The sequence below is a fragment of the Colias philodice genome, chromosome 6 (genome assembly GCF_061535455.1).
Source record: "Colias philodice isolate Cphi_HAF_F1 chromosome 6, ilColPhil1 Martin Lab GWU primary, whole genome shotgun sequence".
Lineage (NCBI taxonomy): Eukaryota > Metazoa > Arthropoda > Insecta > Lepidoptera > Pieridae > Colias > Colias philodice.
The window spans coordinates 8,007,983-8,030,115 of record NC_143091.1 but is presented as its reverse complement, the minus strand read 5'-3'; the positions used below and the strand labels follow the sequence as shown (position 1 = coordinate 8,030,115).

Here is a 22,133-nt window from a genome sequence, read left to right as displayed (position 1 = left end):
AAATTTCAATCAATCAATTACAACAAATTAACATCCGCTCTACCTACATATTATAGAAATACTACGTGTAGGTAACTAAGTACCTACATACATAAAAATTAAACTGTACGAATTTAGTAGCTATCTAAAACAATTGTTTATAACTAATCATTGGGCATTGTCAAGTACGGTTATTTTGTACAGTTCTTTAACAGCATCGGCAATCGGAGATGGTCGAGATGATGCATAATACATAAAGCAAAATACGATTTTCCCCCATCACGCAAGAGTTGCATTGCAGGTGCGCGCTCGCCTGCGACCGTCCGCGGCTCATGATGTCTCTCCGTAACTGACTTTCTTTTACACTCACATGGCTGATTTTCGAAAAATTCACTCTTATTATTTAATTACCTACTTTCTACATAATATTTAATTCGGATGCGACTAAGATTTGTAGGTTTATATGGCATTTTAATTATATATCAGTGGCTTTATATTTTCTACTATATATGTAAACTTATGTGTATGAGGGAACGTTATTGTGAAAACGGTTTGATTGAAAAATTCAAAACATCTTTTACGTAACTAGTATGTATTATTAATTATATTCACAACTTCCAATTATTAGGAAGCAACATACTTATAATAATTCAAGGCGAAGGTCGATTTTGTTTACCGGACTACAAACTAGCAATTCACATTACCAATTCCCCGCAGCTAGCGCGCTAAAACTGGAAATCCGCAGGTTGAATCTCAATAACATGTCATATCTCCATCGTCCATATACACAGTTGGAGGTGACGTCAGCCAAAGGTCGTGCAGTATCGCCTCCTAGCCGCGGCCACGGAGATCACTAGTACGCCACAATCCGGCTATACTCAACGTTGCGTATCAGTCCAAAATGAAGTTGACTATTATATTGTTCCTTTGTTTCGCTGCCTCTCAGGCGGATGATATAGCCTCGGCTGCGGGGCAGATATTCAACAGCATCCTGCCGAACTTAATCGGCAACTCGGTAACTGGACAACAGGGCAACACTGCCACAAACACGCTTCAACAAATCGGCACGGTAGTCGGAGGCGTAGTGGACTATGCTAAGAAAAAGAGTTATGAGGAAATGCTCAAGCAAGTGCAAGACTCGACAACAGACGAAGACCTGCTTCGCATCAGCGAGGAGATGTTCAATTCAGATATCAATAACGCATTCAATTATATTCAAGTCAATTTGCAAGGCAAAACCAGTCCTCTGTCCAAGACTGATGAGGCACAAACCAAGTAAGCATTATAAAAAATAGTTTCTTCTACCAATGTTTTAATGAACTTATATGCATGCAAAACTAATGTGACAATAATTATTGTTGATAATAATGATTTATTGTTATTTTATCCAATAAATAGGTTACCTACATATTATATGTTGAGTGACCTTGCCCAAATTAATTACCTACTACTTAATCGATTACTTCGTTTCTGAAAATTATGTGGGAAATGAATAGCTGTTTTTAGATACCTATATAGAACAACATACACAAGTTTGCTATTAAATTCTAAAAGGTGTAAATGGTATACCTACTTTTCGCCACTATTACCAGATTCATGTGCGATTTGCGTTCATTAATTTATGAAAATGTTTTTTTTTTGTTCGAAATTAAGCAATTAAAAATCAATTGTTTCTCAGTCTCTTGAGCGTGCCCGAGAATGTTTGGAATGGGCCGACGATAAGACCGTTCGCCGCTTTGTTTGATAATTATCACAAGAACGTGATTAGGCCAGAGTTCGTAACACCAAATGTAAGTAAATTATCATTTCAAAATAACTTAACGAAGACAATATCATATGCAATATTATCATTATAGTATGTTTGAATTTATTATTTACCTAATTGCGATTTCAATTTAGGTAACTAATGCAATTTGAAATTACCTACGTTAATTATTATTTTTTCTAAAGTTTAATTAATTGGTATATACCTAGACCAAATTGTTCATGTTTTTGTTTACAAAAAATGTATGTACAAAAAAACTGAAGTAAAACTGGAATTTAATTTATTACAGGAAGAGACGGAACAGGTCACTTACATCAACACTATTCTTGCGACTGGTCCAATTAGGACTTTGATGAATTTCCTCGTTAGCAAAGGTAGGTGCAACCTACCTAGTTACCTCTACTAAGCTGTAGTTTGCAAAAAAATCCGCGCTTGCATATTCAATTTTAATTCTAGTACTTTTGACCTCGGTATGAGGCGGTTTTCCTCATAATTTGAAACATTTTTCATTGATGCTTCGCTCCTATGGTCGTATTGTGATATTATACAGCATAGGTAGAGCTTTCAATAAGCAGTTCCCAAATGAAGCACATTCATCCATAAAATCAAATAATTTGGAAAATCCAAAAGTGCACGCCTCATAATTTTTTTTAATAAATACATATTTATTAATTATTATTTTTGTTTATTTAATAACAATTAAACCACATCGAATCAGACCCTGAAAAATGAAAGGGTTCTATTCCTGAGCATACTCAAGCGTAAGAGAAAAAAAAAGACTCGATTAGTAAAGTATTTCGGTCGCTATCGTGTTAACAAGAAAAAGGATCCGCACATACAGACACACGGACGTCCAAGACAGAACTTTTTTAAACTGTTTTTTAACTAGTTTAAATAACAAAAATGACATCAAAAATATCATGAACGTTAAAAATAGTGTTTTTTCTTAATATGTGTGTGTATGTAATAACTTACAAGTGCAATGTATGATACATAAAGACATTTTAAGTTTGAAAAATCAGATGTTTTGCGCGAAGTGACAGTAGTACCCACCTCAACGCTTCGCTTATGAGGCGTGCAATAGCTCTACATTCTAAGTATAGATTACAAATATACTTTCAGGTCTGAATCAAATGAACGAATACAATGAGCAGGTTGATATATTAAAGAAAATTTGGTTCACAAAGTACGCTCGTCACTGGACCGGCCTTTGCAAATGCAGCTGCGCTTTTGAAAACATCTTCATGGCTGAACTGAAGTCAAACGATGTTCTGGGTAAGTTCCTACATAAAACTATGAGATAGATATACATGAACTAAAGACCACGATTACAATAATGACCACAGTTATTAAGTTAGTAGTTAAGTACCAACTATAGTAACAGGAAAAAAATATCTACATTACCTAAGTAGTTACCTACTCGTAGAATAAATATGTTCATTTTTTTTGTCAGAATATTATTCTTGTTCCTAATAAATTATATACCTAGTACCTACCTATATCTATAGAAACCAATAGGTCCATACATATTTTATTTCAGTTTTATTATCGCTTGTGCACAATAGGTAACTACTCTATCATATTTTCTTAAAAAATAATTAATGTTTCAGGTCTCCACAGCTGGTTGTTCTTTGCTAAAAGAGAAATGGATCATAAAGCTAACTACTTGGGCTACATAGATAAACTCGACTTATCTGGAGTAAGTTTTATAATCCTAACGAAGTTCCTGCTTATCTTTATCCTCATACCTGTTTAATATTCAAAATGTTACTCTTAACTATGTCAAGCCATTAATTATATTGATACAATATACCTACATATTAATAAGTAAATACAACTTAGTAGAAATAATTCTTAATATCTGCTGCGCTACTCATTTTTTAATCTGAGTACCTATTGGTAACTACAGGTTCCTCTTTCAAGCTGAAAATATAAATCTATCCCGCGAGATTCCTATATTCAGTATGAAACAGCCTATGACGTTTCCCCATAAACTGTTTATAGATATTAACTCTGAAAGTACTATCATACGTATCATTGAGCATCTGAAGCTTTTTGTAAATCTTAAAAAGCCTTTGTCGTTGTAAACAAAACATTGATCAATTTTTCGTGGGTATTTTTTATGTAGGTAGGTAGGTAATTGGCATTCGTGTCAAGTCCTTAAATTATATTTATAAACATAAAACAGAAACATGACTCAAGTTTGATGACAACGATGAATCGTAATAATGTAATGATCTCATTGCAATGAGTTAAATAGGATCTCTACCTGACATGTACCTTTCAGAGTTATTTAGGTATAAAACGCAGACGTTATGGTACACACAAAACATAACTTTATCATGTAACTAGCTTACCGCCCGCGGCTTCGCCCGCGTTTGCAAAGGAAAACCCGCATAGTTCCCGTTCCCGTGGGATTTCCGGGATAAAAACTATCCTATGTGTTAATCCAAGTAACCCTCTATATGTGTGCTAAATTTCATTGTAATCGGTTCAGTAGTTTTTACGTGAAAGAGTAACAAACATCCATACATCCATACAAACTTTCGCCTTTATAATATACTAGCGACCCGCCCCGGCTTCGCACGGGTGCAATGCTGATACTAAATACACTACAGAAAAACTGTGAACGTTGTATATAAAATAGATTCGCACGGGTATAAAATAGATAGCCGGGCGGCCGGCCGGTACCGCCGCAAACGCTACGTCCCGCAATTTTTAAATCTGTAATATCTTCGAAAATATTCACTTAAATCATACGGTGTAAAGGGCCATATAGATCTATATTAAATGAACAATGTATTCAAGGTATTTAATTGGTTAAGGATTAATGCTGTATTGGTTAAAATCGCATCGAAAATCAGCCATTATTTGTCGTAAAAAGTAGATGACAAAAAAAAGTTATTGTGGGTTATCCATAAGAGATAGACATATACCATCGCGAACTTTTCTGTAGACCTTTTCAATGTGTATAATACTTAGTACATTATTTTGATAAAACTCGTAGGGTTCAGCCTGCTTTGCAATGTAAGCGGAAAAATTTTTTACGACGTCACATTAGAAACCTCAAAAATAACAGTACTTCTCCACTATTCAATGGATGTTATGATACATATAAACCTTCCTCATGAATCACTCTATCTATTAAAAAAAACCGCATCAAAATCCGTTGCGTAGTTTCAAAGATTTAGGCGCGGGACATATACAAGCGGCGCGGCGCGCATCGGGCGCACCGCGGGCGCGCCAGCCGGCGCGCCTCGGGCGCGCTGCCGGCGCGCCTCGGGCGCGCTGCCGGCGCGCATCGGGCGCGCTGTTGGCGTCCGAAAATGATATTTATATAGAGTGGTTAAATGCATTTTCTTCATGCATAATTTAGTAAAATTATGTTTTTTGTGCTAAAAGAGATTTGAAAGTAACGTTAATTTGAAAGTAACGATTTTGTTTTGATAATTCCTTGTAATTAAATAGCGAGGATAACCCCACGATTGAAAATATATCTTTGTTGGAAATGTTGGAATTTACTTGGAAAATTTTATAGTACTTTTAAAGTAATTTTAAAGTAGTACTGGTGTAATGATGGAAGAAAAGAAGGTTAAAATAACACAAAATTTATATTGTACTAGCGGTCCGCCCCGGCTTCGCCCGTGGTACATATTTCGCAATAAAAGGTAGCCTATGTTCTTTCTCAGGGTCTAAAGATTATCTGTGCCAAATTTCATCAAAATCGGTCCAGTACCTAGTTTATGCGTGAAAACCATACATACATACATACATACATACATACATACATACATACATACATACAAACCTTTCCTCTTTGTAATATTAGTATAGATAAAATATGGTTTTCAAACACAGGTTTACATTTAAACCATATAAATCTTATCATTAAAATCTCAGTTCAAAAGTATTTACAGTACTGATCATTCCACAATATTATTACAATTACAAATAAATAAAAAACACAATCAAAATCAGGATTATCTTTATTTCTGACATTGTAAATACATGGGAACTTTCATTATGCTCTTCTTCATTTTCACTTTCCCTACTGCCATCACCTGTGTAAATCATTTCATCGATTAATTCAATTCACCTTTAAAAACAAAACGAAGAAGGGTATGTAATAGCAGCTCTATATAATTCCACACAGAGAGAACACATTTTTGACTGACAGGCTACCGTCTCCTACCACCCGATTTGTTTTTGATTGTGTATGACCGTGAATTGACCTCTATTTGGATGCGATGGGGGAAGCGCGCCTGCGGTACGCCTGCGGTACGCCCGCGGCGCAACCGTGGCGTGCCGCCTCGTCGCCTTTCCAAAATTCTTTCATACAAAATGTATAAGAAGGACGTGGTGCAAAACAGATTCAAGAGGTGCGCTTATGGCACGCCCGCGCCCGCGCCGCTTGTGTTTGACCCGCGCCTTAAGCGTACAAAGGGACATAGGGACATAGGGACAGGGAAAGCGACTTTGTTTTATACTATGTAGTGATGTATAATGGGTTATATTATGTTTTGTTACAATATTAATCACATAACTAGTTCGTTCGAGGGCATTTTTATTACAATTGGCCAAACATTAACTATGTTGTTAATATTATTTTATTATATTCTTGTCACCAATTATATAGCAATTACGACGATTCGTCGAACATAAACACAATAAATGAAAGTAGAGTTTTTGTGTGCAAATATTTTGTTGATTAAAACCCGCAGTATTATTACAATTATGTGAAAGTTTGTGAGAATAAAAAACGCGAAAGTGAAAATTTTCATAGATAAATAATTAGTGTAAATATAAATGTATGTAGGTAAATGGTCGACGTAAATTTAATTAAGTATGAGATCTTTTTAAGTAAAAAATATCGTAGGAAAAAATAACATAACATTTCTGGTTGTGTTTACCAGTAAATGTATCTTGTGACCCGATGTAGGTAGTCAAAAATTACTAGGTATCCAGAAAGTAACTACAACTTAAAATAAAATGGCGGCCATTATTATTACTTAACTACTTGATAATAATCATCATCACTGTAACTCATTTTTTATTTTGCTTAATCACTTTACTTATTATTTAACTTTTCTTCTCTTATAGAAAGGCCTGATTCTCAAGCAACATTCAATTCTGAGTGAAACCAAGGATGCTCCAGAAATCACAATGTTCGTCGGCACATCACCAGAGCTAGAAACCGCCTTGTATACTCTGTGCTTTATGGCGCGCCCTGACAGGCCGTGCAAGTTGCGCTACAACAACGTACCATTTACCATTCAAACCAAAACCTTGAAATCTGATAATGTAATCCTCATTGACACTGCATACCCTATGTACTAATTTAAGTTTTTTAACATCTTAAAATAATAGATTATTTATCGATATAAAAATCAATTTTGAAACTTAAAATGGTTACCGTACAATGTTATAAAATGTACAATAAGATATATTTTTAATAAAATACTTAATAATACTCGGACTTTGTATCATTTACTTCTTATACCTGTTTCCTTAGTTTGCACAGCTAGTATTAGCAGAATGGTCAATTTACAATTACTATTCTCAAACAATATAGCCTCAATTCTAGCTATTTCTCATAGTTCATTGATCTCAAATAAAAGAAAATGCAGCTATAAATTCATTATGCTTTTTAGATTAAGTTATTTACCACCTAGTCCACATCATCTATCATAAGCGATATAAATAGCAGAAATTGGAGCTTGATCTACTACAACTTACGTATGCATATTCAACAGGGAAGTCTACAATCTCCATTAACTGCAGTTTAATTACTTTCTGTGAAAATCAAGCAATGTGGGTCTGTGGTAGAAAATCAGTGAAAAAACAACATGTTTATACGCAATGTTTTATTGTCTAATTAGATGGCACAATCATGTTATCTAAGGTCACAAACTACGATCTATTGCAGCGACTTGAGATTAACTAAAAACAGAGTAAAAAGCAACGCAGATTTAAATGTTTTACAAGCACAACTGGAGATAAAAAAATAAACAATAGTATAAACATTGACGTAGTTAAATAATTCAAAATTTTTAGGAAGTTCTTCTTAAGACTAAGAAAACGATGTAAATATGTATACCTACTGTAATGTACATGATTCTTCGTGACAATAGTTAACAAATATATTTGGAGTATAACCAATTGAGACTAAAAAACAATCCTAATCTATCAAAAACAATAAAAAATAAACAGCCTATAATATATTCTAAAACATAACTGGCAAGATCATTATTTAACACATTGTATATGAGCTATAAGATTTTAGACACTGGCATTAAAAATCTACACTTATATCGAATATCTTCGAAATAAATGCTTTGAACAAAATACAATAGACAATTATTTTATTCTAAGATAGGTACATATAATTTTAAATGAAATCATAATAATAATTTTAATCAAATATGAAAAAAAAAGGCGGGTTGCACTCCGGGAGTGCCGGCAGAAGTGAAAACTTGATTATTAACGTTGAGCATGTTTGATATCCATCCGTCTTAACGCTTTTTCGATCAGGTCACTGACGCGAGTTTAAGATTTTATACCCAACGCCGCTAAAGAAGTTTTCACTTTAATGTTTGTTAGTTTATGTTTTTTAAATGAGTGATTCTTATGTGATATGTTTGTTTAGATTTCATTATTTTTGATCGCTTAATTCTATTTGTTTTTGATATACAATAACTGACTAGAATTTCGGCAGATTAGTAATAAATTAATTAAAGATAAAACAAACAATGCCAAATCTCTATTTACATGTTTCCGATCTTGATATTTTTATACATAAAACGACTTAATAACGAGTTTAGGAAATGCATTGAATAGGAAGATAAGCGACAACATAGGAAAGTTCAATTAAATATAACACTTAAATAATATAAATTTAAGCTATTATCAAAATCTATGAGCAGATAATATGGCAGGGACTATACATGAATATAATTTAATATAGACAATCTTTTCGTTTTTTTTTTCTATATTTATTTAACAATCTCATAAACAAATTAACGTTTCATTAGGTGTACTTTAGGAGGCGGGCGGGTTTCAAGACAAAAAAAAATTAATAAAAAAAAATTGTATCTAAATAAAAATGATCAAAAACCGTATCCTTAGGTCTAATATCAAATCACATTGAAATATTTACCAAATTGATTACATTAGGTATATTAACATGATCTTTTATATAACAGTGGCTCTTTTATCACGATTTCGATATACTTATAATAAAATTTAACACTTTCAAAAAGCATTTAAAAATCAATAACATAAGTAGACATAAACAAAAACAATAGAGTATATTTAGATTCGTTGTTACACTTACTGGGGTTACACCCGTGGTAGCTGGTTAACTTAATTATTAATACAATATTCCCAGAAATACTGTGCGTGTCCATAATGCAAATCATACTGTTCGTTAATCTTATTTGTATCTTATTCTATACGAAATAAGAGCCATATTCGTGTGGCATGACGCCACGTCGCGGGTAGAACGTGTGTGTTAGGGAGTAGTTGAGTAGATTCCTTATATTCGAGGTGTAAATATCGGCAAAACGGAACAAACGCCTTGAGAAATATGTCGGGTTATGGTATGTACGGAATACACTGCCGAATTGCGGATTGAACACTGATTTTGTGGCGTTTCTGAAATTAAGTAGTAGAAAAATTGAATAATGTAATTTGAGTAATAGACACAAATCTTACTTTAAAATAAATTTTCTATGCAAAATGATAATCTAGTACATAATATAATATTATCTACAAATTACTGTGCTTTTTAATGTATAAACAAAGATTTCGAAAATTTTTGAACTCTTACACAAGTCGCTAGAGAAATTTTTATTTTAATACGTAGGAACACTAACGACATCTATACTTCGAATCAATGTAATGTAAACTTTGATGTGTACTGAAAAAACAAACTTATTAAATTTCCTTTTAAACATTTGAGAAACTCAATTTCACACTTTAAATCCTTATGAAACTTCCGTTTTTGTAAACAGATAGACAGTTATTTATGAAAGTCAATAAAATTATTTATAAATTACCTGAGAAAATCTCTCTCAGCCATCCATTTTTCGATAACTTCAACTGCTTCTGGATCTTTGTAATCTTGATGGTCTTCAATTAGCTGTGTTAACATTTGCAACCAATTGGCATTTTGCTTGAACGTTTCCGTGTTTAATGTGTTAATCTCGTGCTGGAATAAGAAATATTTACTCAGTAATTATGTCTGCCTTTATATAAAATGAAAAATAATAAATGGTATGCTTTTATTTTTCTACCTATCTATTTTATTATCACTGCCAATCAAATTACCTACTTCCAACTGAAACGTCATCATTTGAAACAATAACAACTAACGCACTCACGAATTATCCAGAGCAAAACTCTGCTTACGCGTGTATGCGAAGTGTAGGCGAAGTTTTCTAAAGAGCGATACACTAAACTTTGAACTTTGCTGCCACGAAATAAGGTGTTTTTTTCCGATGACTGTTTTATACAAAGCCACTCTGATACTTTTGACGGCTATTAATATACGATTGTGAGTGTAGTTTTTTATAGTAAATCAATCAAATTATTTTAAAAAATATGTACCGTTAATTCATTTATAATAGCTCCCGTCCTCCAACCATGTTCCAAAGTGACATCAGCCAAGTCGCTATAAGGATGGTCACCAAAATACAACACCTGGTGGCCACTCCATCCTGTCAGGTCTTGTAGCTGCTTTACTGTGCCCTGAAAAAAGACAAATATTTAGCAAATAGTTTGAATGCAAAAATGCATAATCGCACTTCTCGCCACAAATTAAAGTTCCACCCCCACCAACTGGATGCATGGCGGTCACAGTGCGCTTTTCTCGACACTTTCTACCGAGAACGACCATCTTGTGGAACGATTTACCATCCTCAGTGTTCCCAAACTGATTCGACGCAGAGACCTTTAAGAAAAGGGCATATTTATACCTCAAAGGCATCACATTCGCGGTGGCCCTAATGCCGGCTGTACACACTCGCCGAGACACACCGAGACAGGCCGAGAACGAGTATGTACATGGTGGCATTCGTCTTGTCTCGCTCTCTCGTGTCTCGCCTCGATTGTCTCGGTTACTGGTCGGTTTTTTGCGCCCGAGTCAAAGGGTCTCGTTGAGTCTCGCGAGGAAAACGAGAGCGAGCATGTACACACTTGTTCAGTTAGTTGCTCGCTGACGTTATTTATGAACGCACGTGTTTCACTATGTGGTCTAATGAACGAGAATTACAGTTTTTGGAGTGTTATCAAACAGAACCTTTTTTATGGAACTTATTTTTTATGGATTTATTTTAAATTGGCCAGAAGGTTCTGCCACCAACTCAGCCAATGGATTTTCCATTGTACTTCTGAAACAAAGAAGCGTTTCTATTGATTCCTTAAAAATACAATAAAATACATTAACTATTCAGGAAGTTTTTATATTTATTTCCCTGTTTCTACTGCGGTGCATGGTAATCATCCACCATCTTCTTTTTCTCCATGGTTTGAGAATTTTTTTTTATAGTAAATGTTTAAAAAATTATAATAGCTCACGGCACAAAGACAAATAGCAGCAGCTTTTTCTACGTCCATTCTCGTGTAAGTCTTCAGTTCAAATGTTAGAACGAGTGTGTACAGGCATGCTCTCGACGAGAGTCTTTTCGGCCGAGGCTCTCGACGAGAGGCTCTCGACGAGTGTGTACAGCCGCGGTAACATCGCGAATGCTTATGGGCGGCGGGCATCACTTTTCATCAGGTGACCCGCCAGCTCGTGTGCCTGCTTAGCGATAAAAAAATGTAGCCCACTCATAATATTGTAAATCAAATGGTTTGGTTGGTTGTTTATTACTTTTTAACATACTGAACCGATTTGACAAAAATTTGGCAAATAGATAGATAAAATACCTAGGTACTTTATTTAACCGCGCTTGTCTTGCAATTTTCTGATCGATTTCTATTATTTATTTTAATTTCCCTTTCTATAAAAGAATCTGTTTTGACAATAATTGATGAATTTATAAAAAAAGGTCGGTGGCGACATTTGAAAGTTTTACGCGTAAATATATTTTGACGATTCATTTTAATTTTTATTGATATAAAACTTGTCAGCTACATTTTATATAGTAAACCATAACAAATGAGAGTGCTTATTAAAGTAATTTTGCAAATTGAAAATGTATACAATAATATTATTTATCGTAAGAAATATTAAATACGTCCCTGAAGAAACAAATACTTATTACACAATATTATAAAACCACACCATGTTGGTTATCTTCCGATTCAGGTTTCTATATCGAATTACAATATGAAAATTACAAAGACGTAGGCAGTTATATAGTTCATGTTATATATTGCACGCCTCATAAGCGAAGCGTTGAGGTGGGTACTACTGTCACTTCGCGCAAAACATCTGATTTTTCAAACTTAAAATGTCTTTATGTATCATACATTGCACTTGTAAGATAATACATACACACACATATTAAGAAAAAACACTATTTTTAACGTTCATGATATTTTTGATGTCATTTTTGTTATTTAAACTAGTTAAAAAACAGTTTAAAAAAGTTCTGTCTTGGACGTCCGTGTGTCTGTATGTGCGGATCCTTTTTCTTGTTAACACGATAGCGACCGAAACACTTTACTAATCGAGTCTTTTTTTTTCTCTTACGCTTGAGTATGCTCAGGAATAGAACCCTTTCATTTTTCAGGGTCTGATTCGATGTGGTTTAATTGTTATTAAATAAACAAAAATAATAATTAATAAATATTTATTAAAAAAAAATTATGAGGCGTGCACTTTTGGATTTTCCAAATTATTTTATATTATGCTTTTGTTGTAACTGGCGAGTGGTGAGGTTTTTATATGTATTTTAGAAAATAATAAATAAATGCTAAATAAATAGCATTGTAATTCCGTCGTAAATTATAAAATTACAGTCAAATTATGGAAATATTCAATGTCCTGACGCTTGTAGTATATTAATTAGAATTTTGCGAGTTGACCTTATTCATAAGGTAGAACTGCTTAACAAGTATCTATCCCCCCGTACCAAGGTATCTTATAGCAGTTTTATTTCCAGTGTGGAACAATGACGACGCTATATAGGTCGTCTAGCGCCATCACTTTCCCATACTGGAAATAACACTGCAAAAAAACATAGTAACCTCCTCCTTACTCAGACCTTCGTTAAACTGTACCTATTTGACAATTTGTAATAATAATATAATAAAAGGAATAAGATCAGTTTAATACAAAAAGTGTACGATCACATTGTTTACTTTATGAAGCCATCTGAAAGCCTTGACCTTTTATTAAATTATGCATTACCTTTATTTACATTTTGCTAAAACTTGTGAATTGTTTTGTAAAATATCCTCTACATAAAATAAGATTTTAATATCAAAATGCATCAAAAAATAAAATACCTATGTATATTGTTTATGTGGCTTCTTATTATCTTGGCAATATCTATAGAATCAATCAATCTATAGAATATTTTTATTCAATAAAAGGAAATATGATTGTTATCATTACCTCATAATAAATGATTCCTTTTTCTAACGATGTAACCTTTTCCCAAATATGTGTGTTAGCGTTTTTATCGAAAACTCGTATCGGTCGTGAGACTTCGGTGAAGAATTTCGGCTTATTAGCATTAACTATCACTACATCGAAATATTCTCTCCAATCGTGACCCACGAGCATCTCCATTCCTGCATTTCTGAAAATATAAACAAAAATTGAAAAATTATTCATTGATTAACTTTTATCCATTTACATAATATCATTTATACATGAACACATATTTGTTACAATTGAAAAATAATGATTAAAGATAGGTATCATTATTTGAATGGAATTAAACGTTAAAAAAAATACATTGTAGATACAATGCATTTGTTTTTTTAATTAAAGATTTAATGATACCACAAAGCACAAACAAGGCAATCGACTATCATAATATCCATACTAATATTATAAATGCGAAAGTAACTCTGTCTGTCTGTCTGTTACTCAATCACGCCTAAACTACTGAACAAATTTGCATGAAATTTGGTATGGAGATATTTTGATACCCGAGAAAGGACCTAGGCTACCTTTTATTGCGAAATATGTACCACGGGCGAAGCCGGGGCGGACCCTAGTCATAATATAAAACATGCTTACGAATTTATTAACTACTATCGGTCCGCCCCGGCTTCGCCCGTGGTACATATTTCGCAATAAAAGGTATATGTTCCTAGGTATAGGCCTATGTTCTTTCTCAGGGTTTAAAGATTATCTGTGCCAAATTTCATCAATATCGGTCCAGTAGTTTATGCGTGAAAACCATACATACATACAAACCTTTCCTCTTTATAATATTAGTATAGAATTCTTTGTACACTGTGTCTAGCAAATAGTCTTATAATTGACAGAATATAAGACTATTTGTTTGGGCACTATATGACACAATAATAATTAAAATTAAAACATACACAAAGTGAAAAGGGCTGTTTGTAACAAGGAAAAGTTTCTTTCCACACTCTTGTAGAATTTGAAAATATTTCTTTAAGTCCGAGTTTGGCCTGATGTATTCTTCCACATTTTGGGCTACAATTTTGTGCATAATCGGGTGACAACTTTGTACTGAGTTCTGAAAAGTGAATATACAAAATTTAATTTATAAACACAAATAATAATCTTTATATTTTATGATATTTTCGTAATAGAATACGATTGTTTTAATTATTTTATAGCGATATGTGCAGATTTCGAGCTTAATCCAAGGGGCGAAACTGCTTTAGAAAAATTTACTATAAAACATAGATTATGAAAATATTTAAATATCAATATAATTAAAATCAAATAAATATTAAAATACTTATATGATTTTTTACCTTTACATCCAAAAAGAGAATTTCAGGATGGTAATCAATGTGGTTCTTATTGAAGTACTCAGCTACATTACAGAGTAATCCCATTTCAGGTACAGAGAATAAATCGGCTAAATGTACCATTTTCGCCCTATTCGCCTAAAAAATAATATTTATTAAAAAATGTTGTAATCATATTTTTTGTATGTCACATACAAAAAGGTTTGTAACAAATAACTGAAAAAACGCTGAACAATAAAAAAAAAATTTCGTTAACAAGAATTTGTAACATGGGCAGTACTTTGTTTATATGAATTTATATAGGTAAGTACATAGCTACGTTTTCTACAGCAAATATACCTAAGTACTAACACCTAGACAAAAAAGCTTGTTTATCAAACTAATTTCAGCGGGTATTGCACGCCTCATAAGCGAAGCGTTGAGGTGGGTACTACTGTCACTTCGCGCAAAACATCTGATTTTTCAAACTTAAAATGTCTTTATGTATCATACATTGCACTTGTAAGATAATACATACACACACATATTAAGAAAAAACACTCTTTTTAACGTTCATGATATTTTTGATGTCATTTTTGTTATTTAAACTAGTTAAAAAACAGTTTAAAAAAGTTCTGTCTTGGACGTCCGTGTGTCTGTATGTGCGGATCCTTTTTCTTGTTAACACGATAGCGACCGAAATACTTTACTAATCGAGTCTTTTTTTTTCTCTTACGCTTGAGTATGCTCAGGAATAGAACCCTTTCATTTTTCAGGGTCTGATTCGATGTGGTTTAATTGTTATTAAATAAACAAAAATAATAATTAATAAATATTTATTAAAAAAAAATTATGAGGCGTGCACTTTTGGATTTTCCAAATTATTTACTACTATAGGTCTACCAGAATCTGATGGCATATTTATATTTAATAAATAAAGGATTTTCATGTGGCAACTTTATTTGACAACCATCAAATTGGTTGTCAAATTATTTATCTTCTTTGTAATTGATGAATAATTATAAGGATTTTGTCTAAAAAATCTTCGAAAATGTCGAAAAAGCCGCTGCGATCACAAGCAAGAGGTGTTGTTTATAATGTGTATAGAAAAACAGGGTCAAACACATCACAATTTTCAATTTTGAATATTTTATTGGTAAATTGGACTTACCCGTTTTGATACGTTAAATTAAAAATATTATATGTAGGTAACTATAATATTGTTTGTTGTTTACAATATAATTTTATGAAAACTTATTACAAGAGTTTCCAATACGGCTATTCGTCAAGTCCAAGATGTCCAAGTCAATTTTATAATGTGTGTATCTGATAATACTTACGAAAATAAACATAGTTTTATTTTATTTTTATTTTATTTTATAAAAAAATTATAAGCAATATAGATTTGATCTGCATTATCATTACATCCATACTTTCAAACGGCATAACGATAATGAATATAGAAATATAGGTATGTGTAAATAATAATATGTATTACATAAATAAAAGTAATATGTATATTATATGTACATGTATGTACCTACATAATATTAAGTGGATATCTCATTATAAAGTAGAGTATTGTCCACTTATGTAATGTGACTAATGATATTGATAACAAAATAAAAAATAAGCAGTATCAAGATCGTTCAGTCCATTTTCCCTAGGGTTGCACACTCAAAATTTTGATTTCCCTAATTGCCATCAGATTCTGGTTTACCTATACTGTCATTGAATCTTATAATCTTAATATATATATAAATCTCGTGTCACAATGTTTGTCCTCAATAGACTCCTAAACCACTTAACCGATTATAATAAAATTCGCACACCATGTGCAGTTCGATCCAACTTGAGAGATAGGATAGTTTAAACATGAAGGTACCACGGGCGAAGCCGGGGCGGACCACTAGTCTTAATATATATAAATCTCGTGTCACAATGTTTGTCCTCAATGGACTCCTAAACCGCTTAACCGATTATAATAAAATTCGCACACCATGTGCAGTTCGATCCAACTTGAGAGATAAGATAGTTTAAATATGTAGGTACCACGGGCGAAGCCGGGGCGGACCGCTAGTACACTTATATATGCTTATCATCGTAAAATCATTACCATAAACTATGCAGATTATAAAACCATATTGAAATGTAGGTACCTAACATTTCAAGTCGTAAATATTTACTCAATACACAGATGGTATTATTTACCATCCTCATATATCATGATGTATGACATATCATGGACTATGATATAATTTGCAGAAGGGGAACACACAAATGAATGATTGCTTACAAGTGCACTCATTACAAACATCAATACATATACATATAGTAGAACATATATGTACAATCTTCAGTTAAAGTAACGAAATGATGAATTGGATTCAAGACTATTATTACATTTTTATATATGTATGCTCAAATAATATCAAATTACAGAGTTTATTTTGAGCGCCTTAGAAATTATCTCAATAAAAACATGCAGATAAGATAAGACTAATGGTATTACATGAAGTAAAATTGTGTAAACACTTTTTTTTAATCTCAATAATCAAATAATTAAGTATCTTTCATTTATTTCCATTATTTCAGACTAGCAATCTCTATATCTTTATTTGAGAAATGAATTAAGAATAGATTTAAAATGGTATGAAACCTTGAAAAAAATTGAGGTTTTTGGCATGAAAATAGAATAAAACATTATTTATTTCAAACAATGAGCAGATATTAATTTGCCGAATATAGCAACAGAATTTAATATATTTATAAACTAGCTGTGCTCCGCGGTTTTACCCGCAGTGCTCTGCTCCTGTCTTTCCAGGATCATCTCATTAGCGAGATGATATAATATAGCCTGCCTTCCTCGATAAAGGGGCTATCTAACACCAAAAGAATTTTTCAAATCGGACCAGTAGTTCTCGAAATAAGCGCGTTCAAACAAACAAACTCTTCAGCTTTATAATATTATAGTATAGATTTATTACCTTATGTGCTCTGGTATCTCCTTCAACATAAGCTATCGGTATGATTCTATTTCTATAAACTTGTAGGACTTCATCAGTTGAAACAGGTGTCAAACCTCTGTATACGGCGCCAAATTGAATTTGCAAAAATGAGTCTAGCTTCAAAAGCAATCCTTTTTCAATATCATAGTGCAATCCACGAACTGCAAAATTTGGCTTGTACTCTAATTTCGATATTCCTGCTGGGTACTGTCAAATAGTAAAATTATTTATTAAGATAATTAATTCCATTTATTTATATTAATTTAGAACAAAAGTTGGAATTTGATGTCTATGACAATAAAATTTAGATTCTAACAACTAATCTGCACTCAGAACTCACCTTTAGTTCCTTAGGAAGATAATGAAAAATACAATTTAGTTAGTTAGCACTCAATTATCATACAGATATAAGTGCATACACAGAATTAATTGAAAAGAATTATTGCCAGATTTAAATTTTCCAATCTTTGATAAACTTGTACCAGGTTAATATAGGATGGTTGATGTTTATTATGGACATACAATTTGTATACTTACTTTATATTTTTCCAGCAACATATCTCTTCCAAGATTGTAGAGCAAATGTTCCAGGGATGGTTTGTAATGTGCCAAGGTATAATCATAATCAAACCCATACACTTGTACCTCAGAGAGATCTAGCTCATTACATGCAAACACACCCTGTGGATTTACATCTTGAGGCAGCTTCTTGGCTATAAAACAAAATATATTTGAATACTATTGTTACAGTTCTCTATCTCAATTACTTATAAGTAAAATCTAAACAGATTTCTTAAAAATGTTATAAAACAATTTTATTTAAAAATATGTTAATTCATTTATGATCAGTAATAACACTGTCACATAGAATAAGATTACAACTTAGAAGTGATAATATCTAGTAGTTGGTTATTTTTATATGCTAACTAGCTGACTCGACAGATGTTGTCTTGTCTATGTGCAAATTGTCGAACCCGTGAAGTTTAAATTGCTATACAGTTTTCACATTTTCTTAAACTTTGGCGCAATTTCTCGAGTTTTTCTTTTATAAGATCCTTCTCCAGTCAATAACGAACACATCAAAATGAGAATTATCGAAATCGGTCCCGCCGAACACACATGATGCCGTGACCAAGGAAAATAGGATTTTATTTTTATAGAGATAAACAATTTGTCAATGGCTTAACTATTAAACTGCCCTCCTTTATTTTTACAATCTGGGTGAGATACTAATCAAAACCATTTAAGGTTGGAAAGACATTAGTTAGTTAGGCTGCCAGGTAGTTATAATATTAAAAGAGTAAAATAGACTTGAATAATTACCAATTAGCTTGTTTTACAATAGTCAACACCATAAAGTTGTAAATATAAATATTTCAAAGGTAAATTGATTGCATCCTGCAGCACTTTTAATGAAAAATAAATTTATATAAGTCAGAATAAAATATATTATAGTACTTACATTTACACTTCAATTTCGTACGACAATACGCCTCATTCAAAAGTTCTCTGGTTGAGAAGTTTTTGGCCGACACAAAAACATAACTGGCACCATCTTTATGTGATAAACTGCGTTTTAATTTAAGAAATCTACCAACACGTGTAAAATACATATTTATTAGGAGTAAAAATAACACAAAATTCTCAAAAAAAATTAAGTTGATATTTGTGCGCATAACATTATACTTATTAAGAAGTGCCCGTAAATATTTTTTTATGAATTCAAGACACTCAGTTGCATTTTAAAATTTAAACGTTAATGGTTGCATAATGAAAAAAATTCGTTATGATCTCTATTTTAACACTAATTTCACGTGCATACCACTTTGAATCTGTTATTTACTGGGTGGTGACCATAGAGTAACTTATATAGGATGGGTATAGAGTCTTCAGCTTTGTCTGGGGTAGAGCTCCATCTAGTGACTAACGATGGTACAACATTTTCCTATATGCATAGGTATTACTCGTATGTATACGTATATTTATACCTCCTTAGGTTAGGAACAGTATGGTTTGTTTCAGTTGAGTAGAAATAAATAAAACGACATTTAATAACTTAATGTAGTCATTTATTTAAATAAAATATAAATTAGGTACATGTCAAAATTACAATCTAAATTATAATAAAATTACAACTTTAATTAATAAATAGCTACAAAACAGAATTAAAAAATAGGTACCTATATTATGTTTTAACAAACATCAACAAATAATTAAGGGGAATTCTAACTACTGACTGTGGCGACAAATTCACATTTTTTGATGTTTCTAACGGCTTCAATTCTTATCCTTATCAATTCGAAATAGTTTCCCGGCAATCGGACATTTTTTTCTACGAATCCCATAACAATTTGCCTAAAATAAATTGCTGTGATATGTCCTTGAAAATGTGTTGGAAATACCAATGCATTAAGATTAGAATTGAATCCGTTAATGCCGAAAAACCTCTATAAATTTGAATTTGGCGCCGCATTGTTCAGCAATCACCTTATTTATGTAAATACCTAATTAGTTTCAATTACAATACAAATGAATAATATGAAATAATTGGCTAAGTGTGAGTCTGAAAGCCAATAGACTACAGGCCCATGTTGAAAAAATTATGGGTCATTTGACCCACCACCTGACCTATCTAGAATGATATAAGAGCATAAAATAATAAGATTCAGCACTATGACGTCACTCGTAAGCTGTCCACCTGAGTGCAGATGAGAATTCGAAAGTTCAGGTAGAGATTTTCTCCCCTTGTCTCCATGATTTTTGTACGGCGTTGCGGAATAATGGCTTAAAAGCAGTATAGAAATAGTATGACACAGATGCCGTACAAAAATGGTGGTCCACAAAGTCGGAATTTATTTTTATTTTTCGACAGTTCCCGGGGTAAATTTGGTCATTTGATTTTGTACGGCATCTGTGTCATACTATTTTTAAGTATACTACTTTTAATCAATTATTCCGCAACGCCGTACAAAAATCATGGAGACAAGGGGAGAAAATCTCTACCTGAACCTTCGAATTCTCATCTGCACTCAGGTGGACAGCTTACAAGTGACATCATAGTGCTGAATCTTATTATTTTATGCTCTTATATCGTTCTAGATAGGTCACCTGGTGGGTCAAATGACCCATAATTTTTTCAACACGGGCCTGTAGTCTACAAGAAACATAAGAGAATGTATAAAACCGAGCCGAACTTTATTTATTTATTTTCACATCTCCTTACTTTCCTTCTTTTACTAATGTAAAGTAAGGCTTGTTTTTGTACATTATCTAATGTATCTAGGTCTTTGCTGGCACCATTTAATAATTTATTTGTTGATTTACACCAATTGTGTGCGAAAAAATTACAAGTTAATTTAAAAATAAATTCCTTCAATTCTGTTTTGTGACTATCACATTGAATAAAATTCGTATCTATATTCACATACAAAATAGTTATCATATACATTTTTAAATTATCAATACTACTTTTATACCTTAGTATATGGTGCAGAGTATCTTGTATATCAGAGAAATACCTTGTCAATTCTTCGCTAGGGTAATGTAACAAATGTTTATTACTGTAATATTCTCTATGTTTAAGATATTTATTAGTGCCAGGATCCTTTGTGTATAAACATCCATTGCAAGTTTCACAATTTTTGAAAATGTGTTTTGATTTCCGTAAAAGATAGCCTGTTACATACTCGAGCTGAGCAATTATTCTCGGATTTTTCTTTTTAGTTTCGAAACAGCATATTATGTCTTCATTTATTACATCACTATAATCAACTTCGGAAACAGGACTCGTTCTAGAATGAGTTTTGAAAAATAATTCGTCAAAAGACTCAAACATCGTGCAAAAATCCTCTTCACAATTAGATCCACGAGAATAATTGCTGCTCATGTTGGTAACTAGCAAAGATGCAAAAGCAGCTTCGAAAGCAGCACATGAGGGCGAGTTGTTTCTGAACCCATGACTGCGAATACTTCCAAAAAAGTTTTCTAAAGGATCCTGGTTCAGATGTCTGCACCAAAAGGATTTAATTTTGTAGTCATAGAACAATTTGTCACGTAGAAGCTCCATATTTTCAATTGTTTTAACCCAATTGTTTATAGATGGTACAGTGCCAGAACTACCTTTCATCGTAACAAATTTCATTGATTTTAAAACTCTTTTAGCTTCTAACCAAATATCACTGTGTCTTGACTTCGGCGTGACGTTACGAAGCAAATCCTTTCCGGACCGATTTGTTGAATTTTTTTGACTTCCATTTAGCGAGTCGAATAAATCGTCCATGAATATAATGAAATCGGCAGTGTTTTTTGTTTCTTCGGGTAATAAGCCATTTTCTGAAATTTGTTTTGTTAATATTAGATAAGAGTATATGCAGATTATCAAAAATAGGGATCTACCAACAATTACATACTACTACAATAGTATCAAAAGCAATTGCAGCAGTGCTCGTTTAGAACCAAAATGTTAAAAATATTTAACTTTAAAAGGAAAAATGGTG

The 22,133-nt window shown here is 32.5% G+C and overlaps 2 protein-coding genes across 2 annotated transcripts; one reads left to right on the top strand and one right to left on the bottom strand.

Annotated features, from left to right (window-relative positions):
* Positions 1-820: 820 nt before the first annotated feature.
* LOC149487853 (endoribonuclease Arlr-like) lies at positions 821-7,214 on the top strand. The gene is made up of 6 exons (XM_089696589.1): positions 821-1,254; positions 1,658-1,769; positions 2,034-2,118; positions 2,867-3,019; positions 3,355-3,443; positions 6,845-7,214. The coding sequence occupies exons 1-6, from the start codon at positions 881-883 to the stop codon at positions 7,079-7,081; spliced, it is 1,050 nt and encodes a 349-aa protein (XP_089552715.1). The 5' UTR covers positions 821-880; the 3' UTR covers positions 7,082-7,214.
* A 1,108-nt stretch (positions 7,215-8,322) lies between these two features.
* Nt5c (5' nucleotidase C) lies at positions 8,323-19,480 on the bottom strand. Its single transcript, XM_089696545.1, has 9 exons — positions 19,100-19,480; positions 18,175-18,350; positions 17,617-17,844; positions 14,654-14,788; positions 14,252-14,409; positions 13,308-13,494; positions 10,352-10,492; positions 9,802-9,953; positions 8,323-9,397 (listed from the first exon to the last, which is right to left on the bottom strand). Exons 1-9 carry the CDS (start codon positions 19,311-19,313, stop codon positions 9,193-9,195), a joined length of 1,596 nt encoding a protein of 531 aa, XP_089552671.1. The 5' UTR covers positions 19,314-19,480; the 3' UTR covers positions 8,323-9,192.
* Between the last annotated feature and the right edge of the window lie 2,653 nt (positions 19,481-22,133).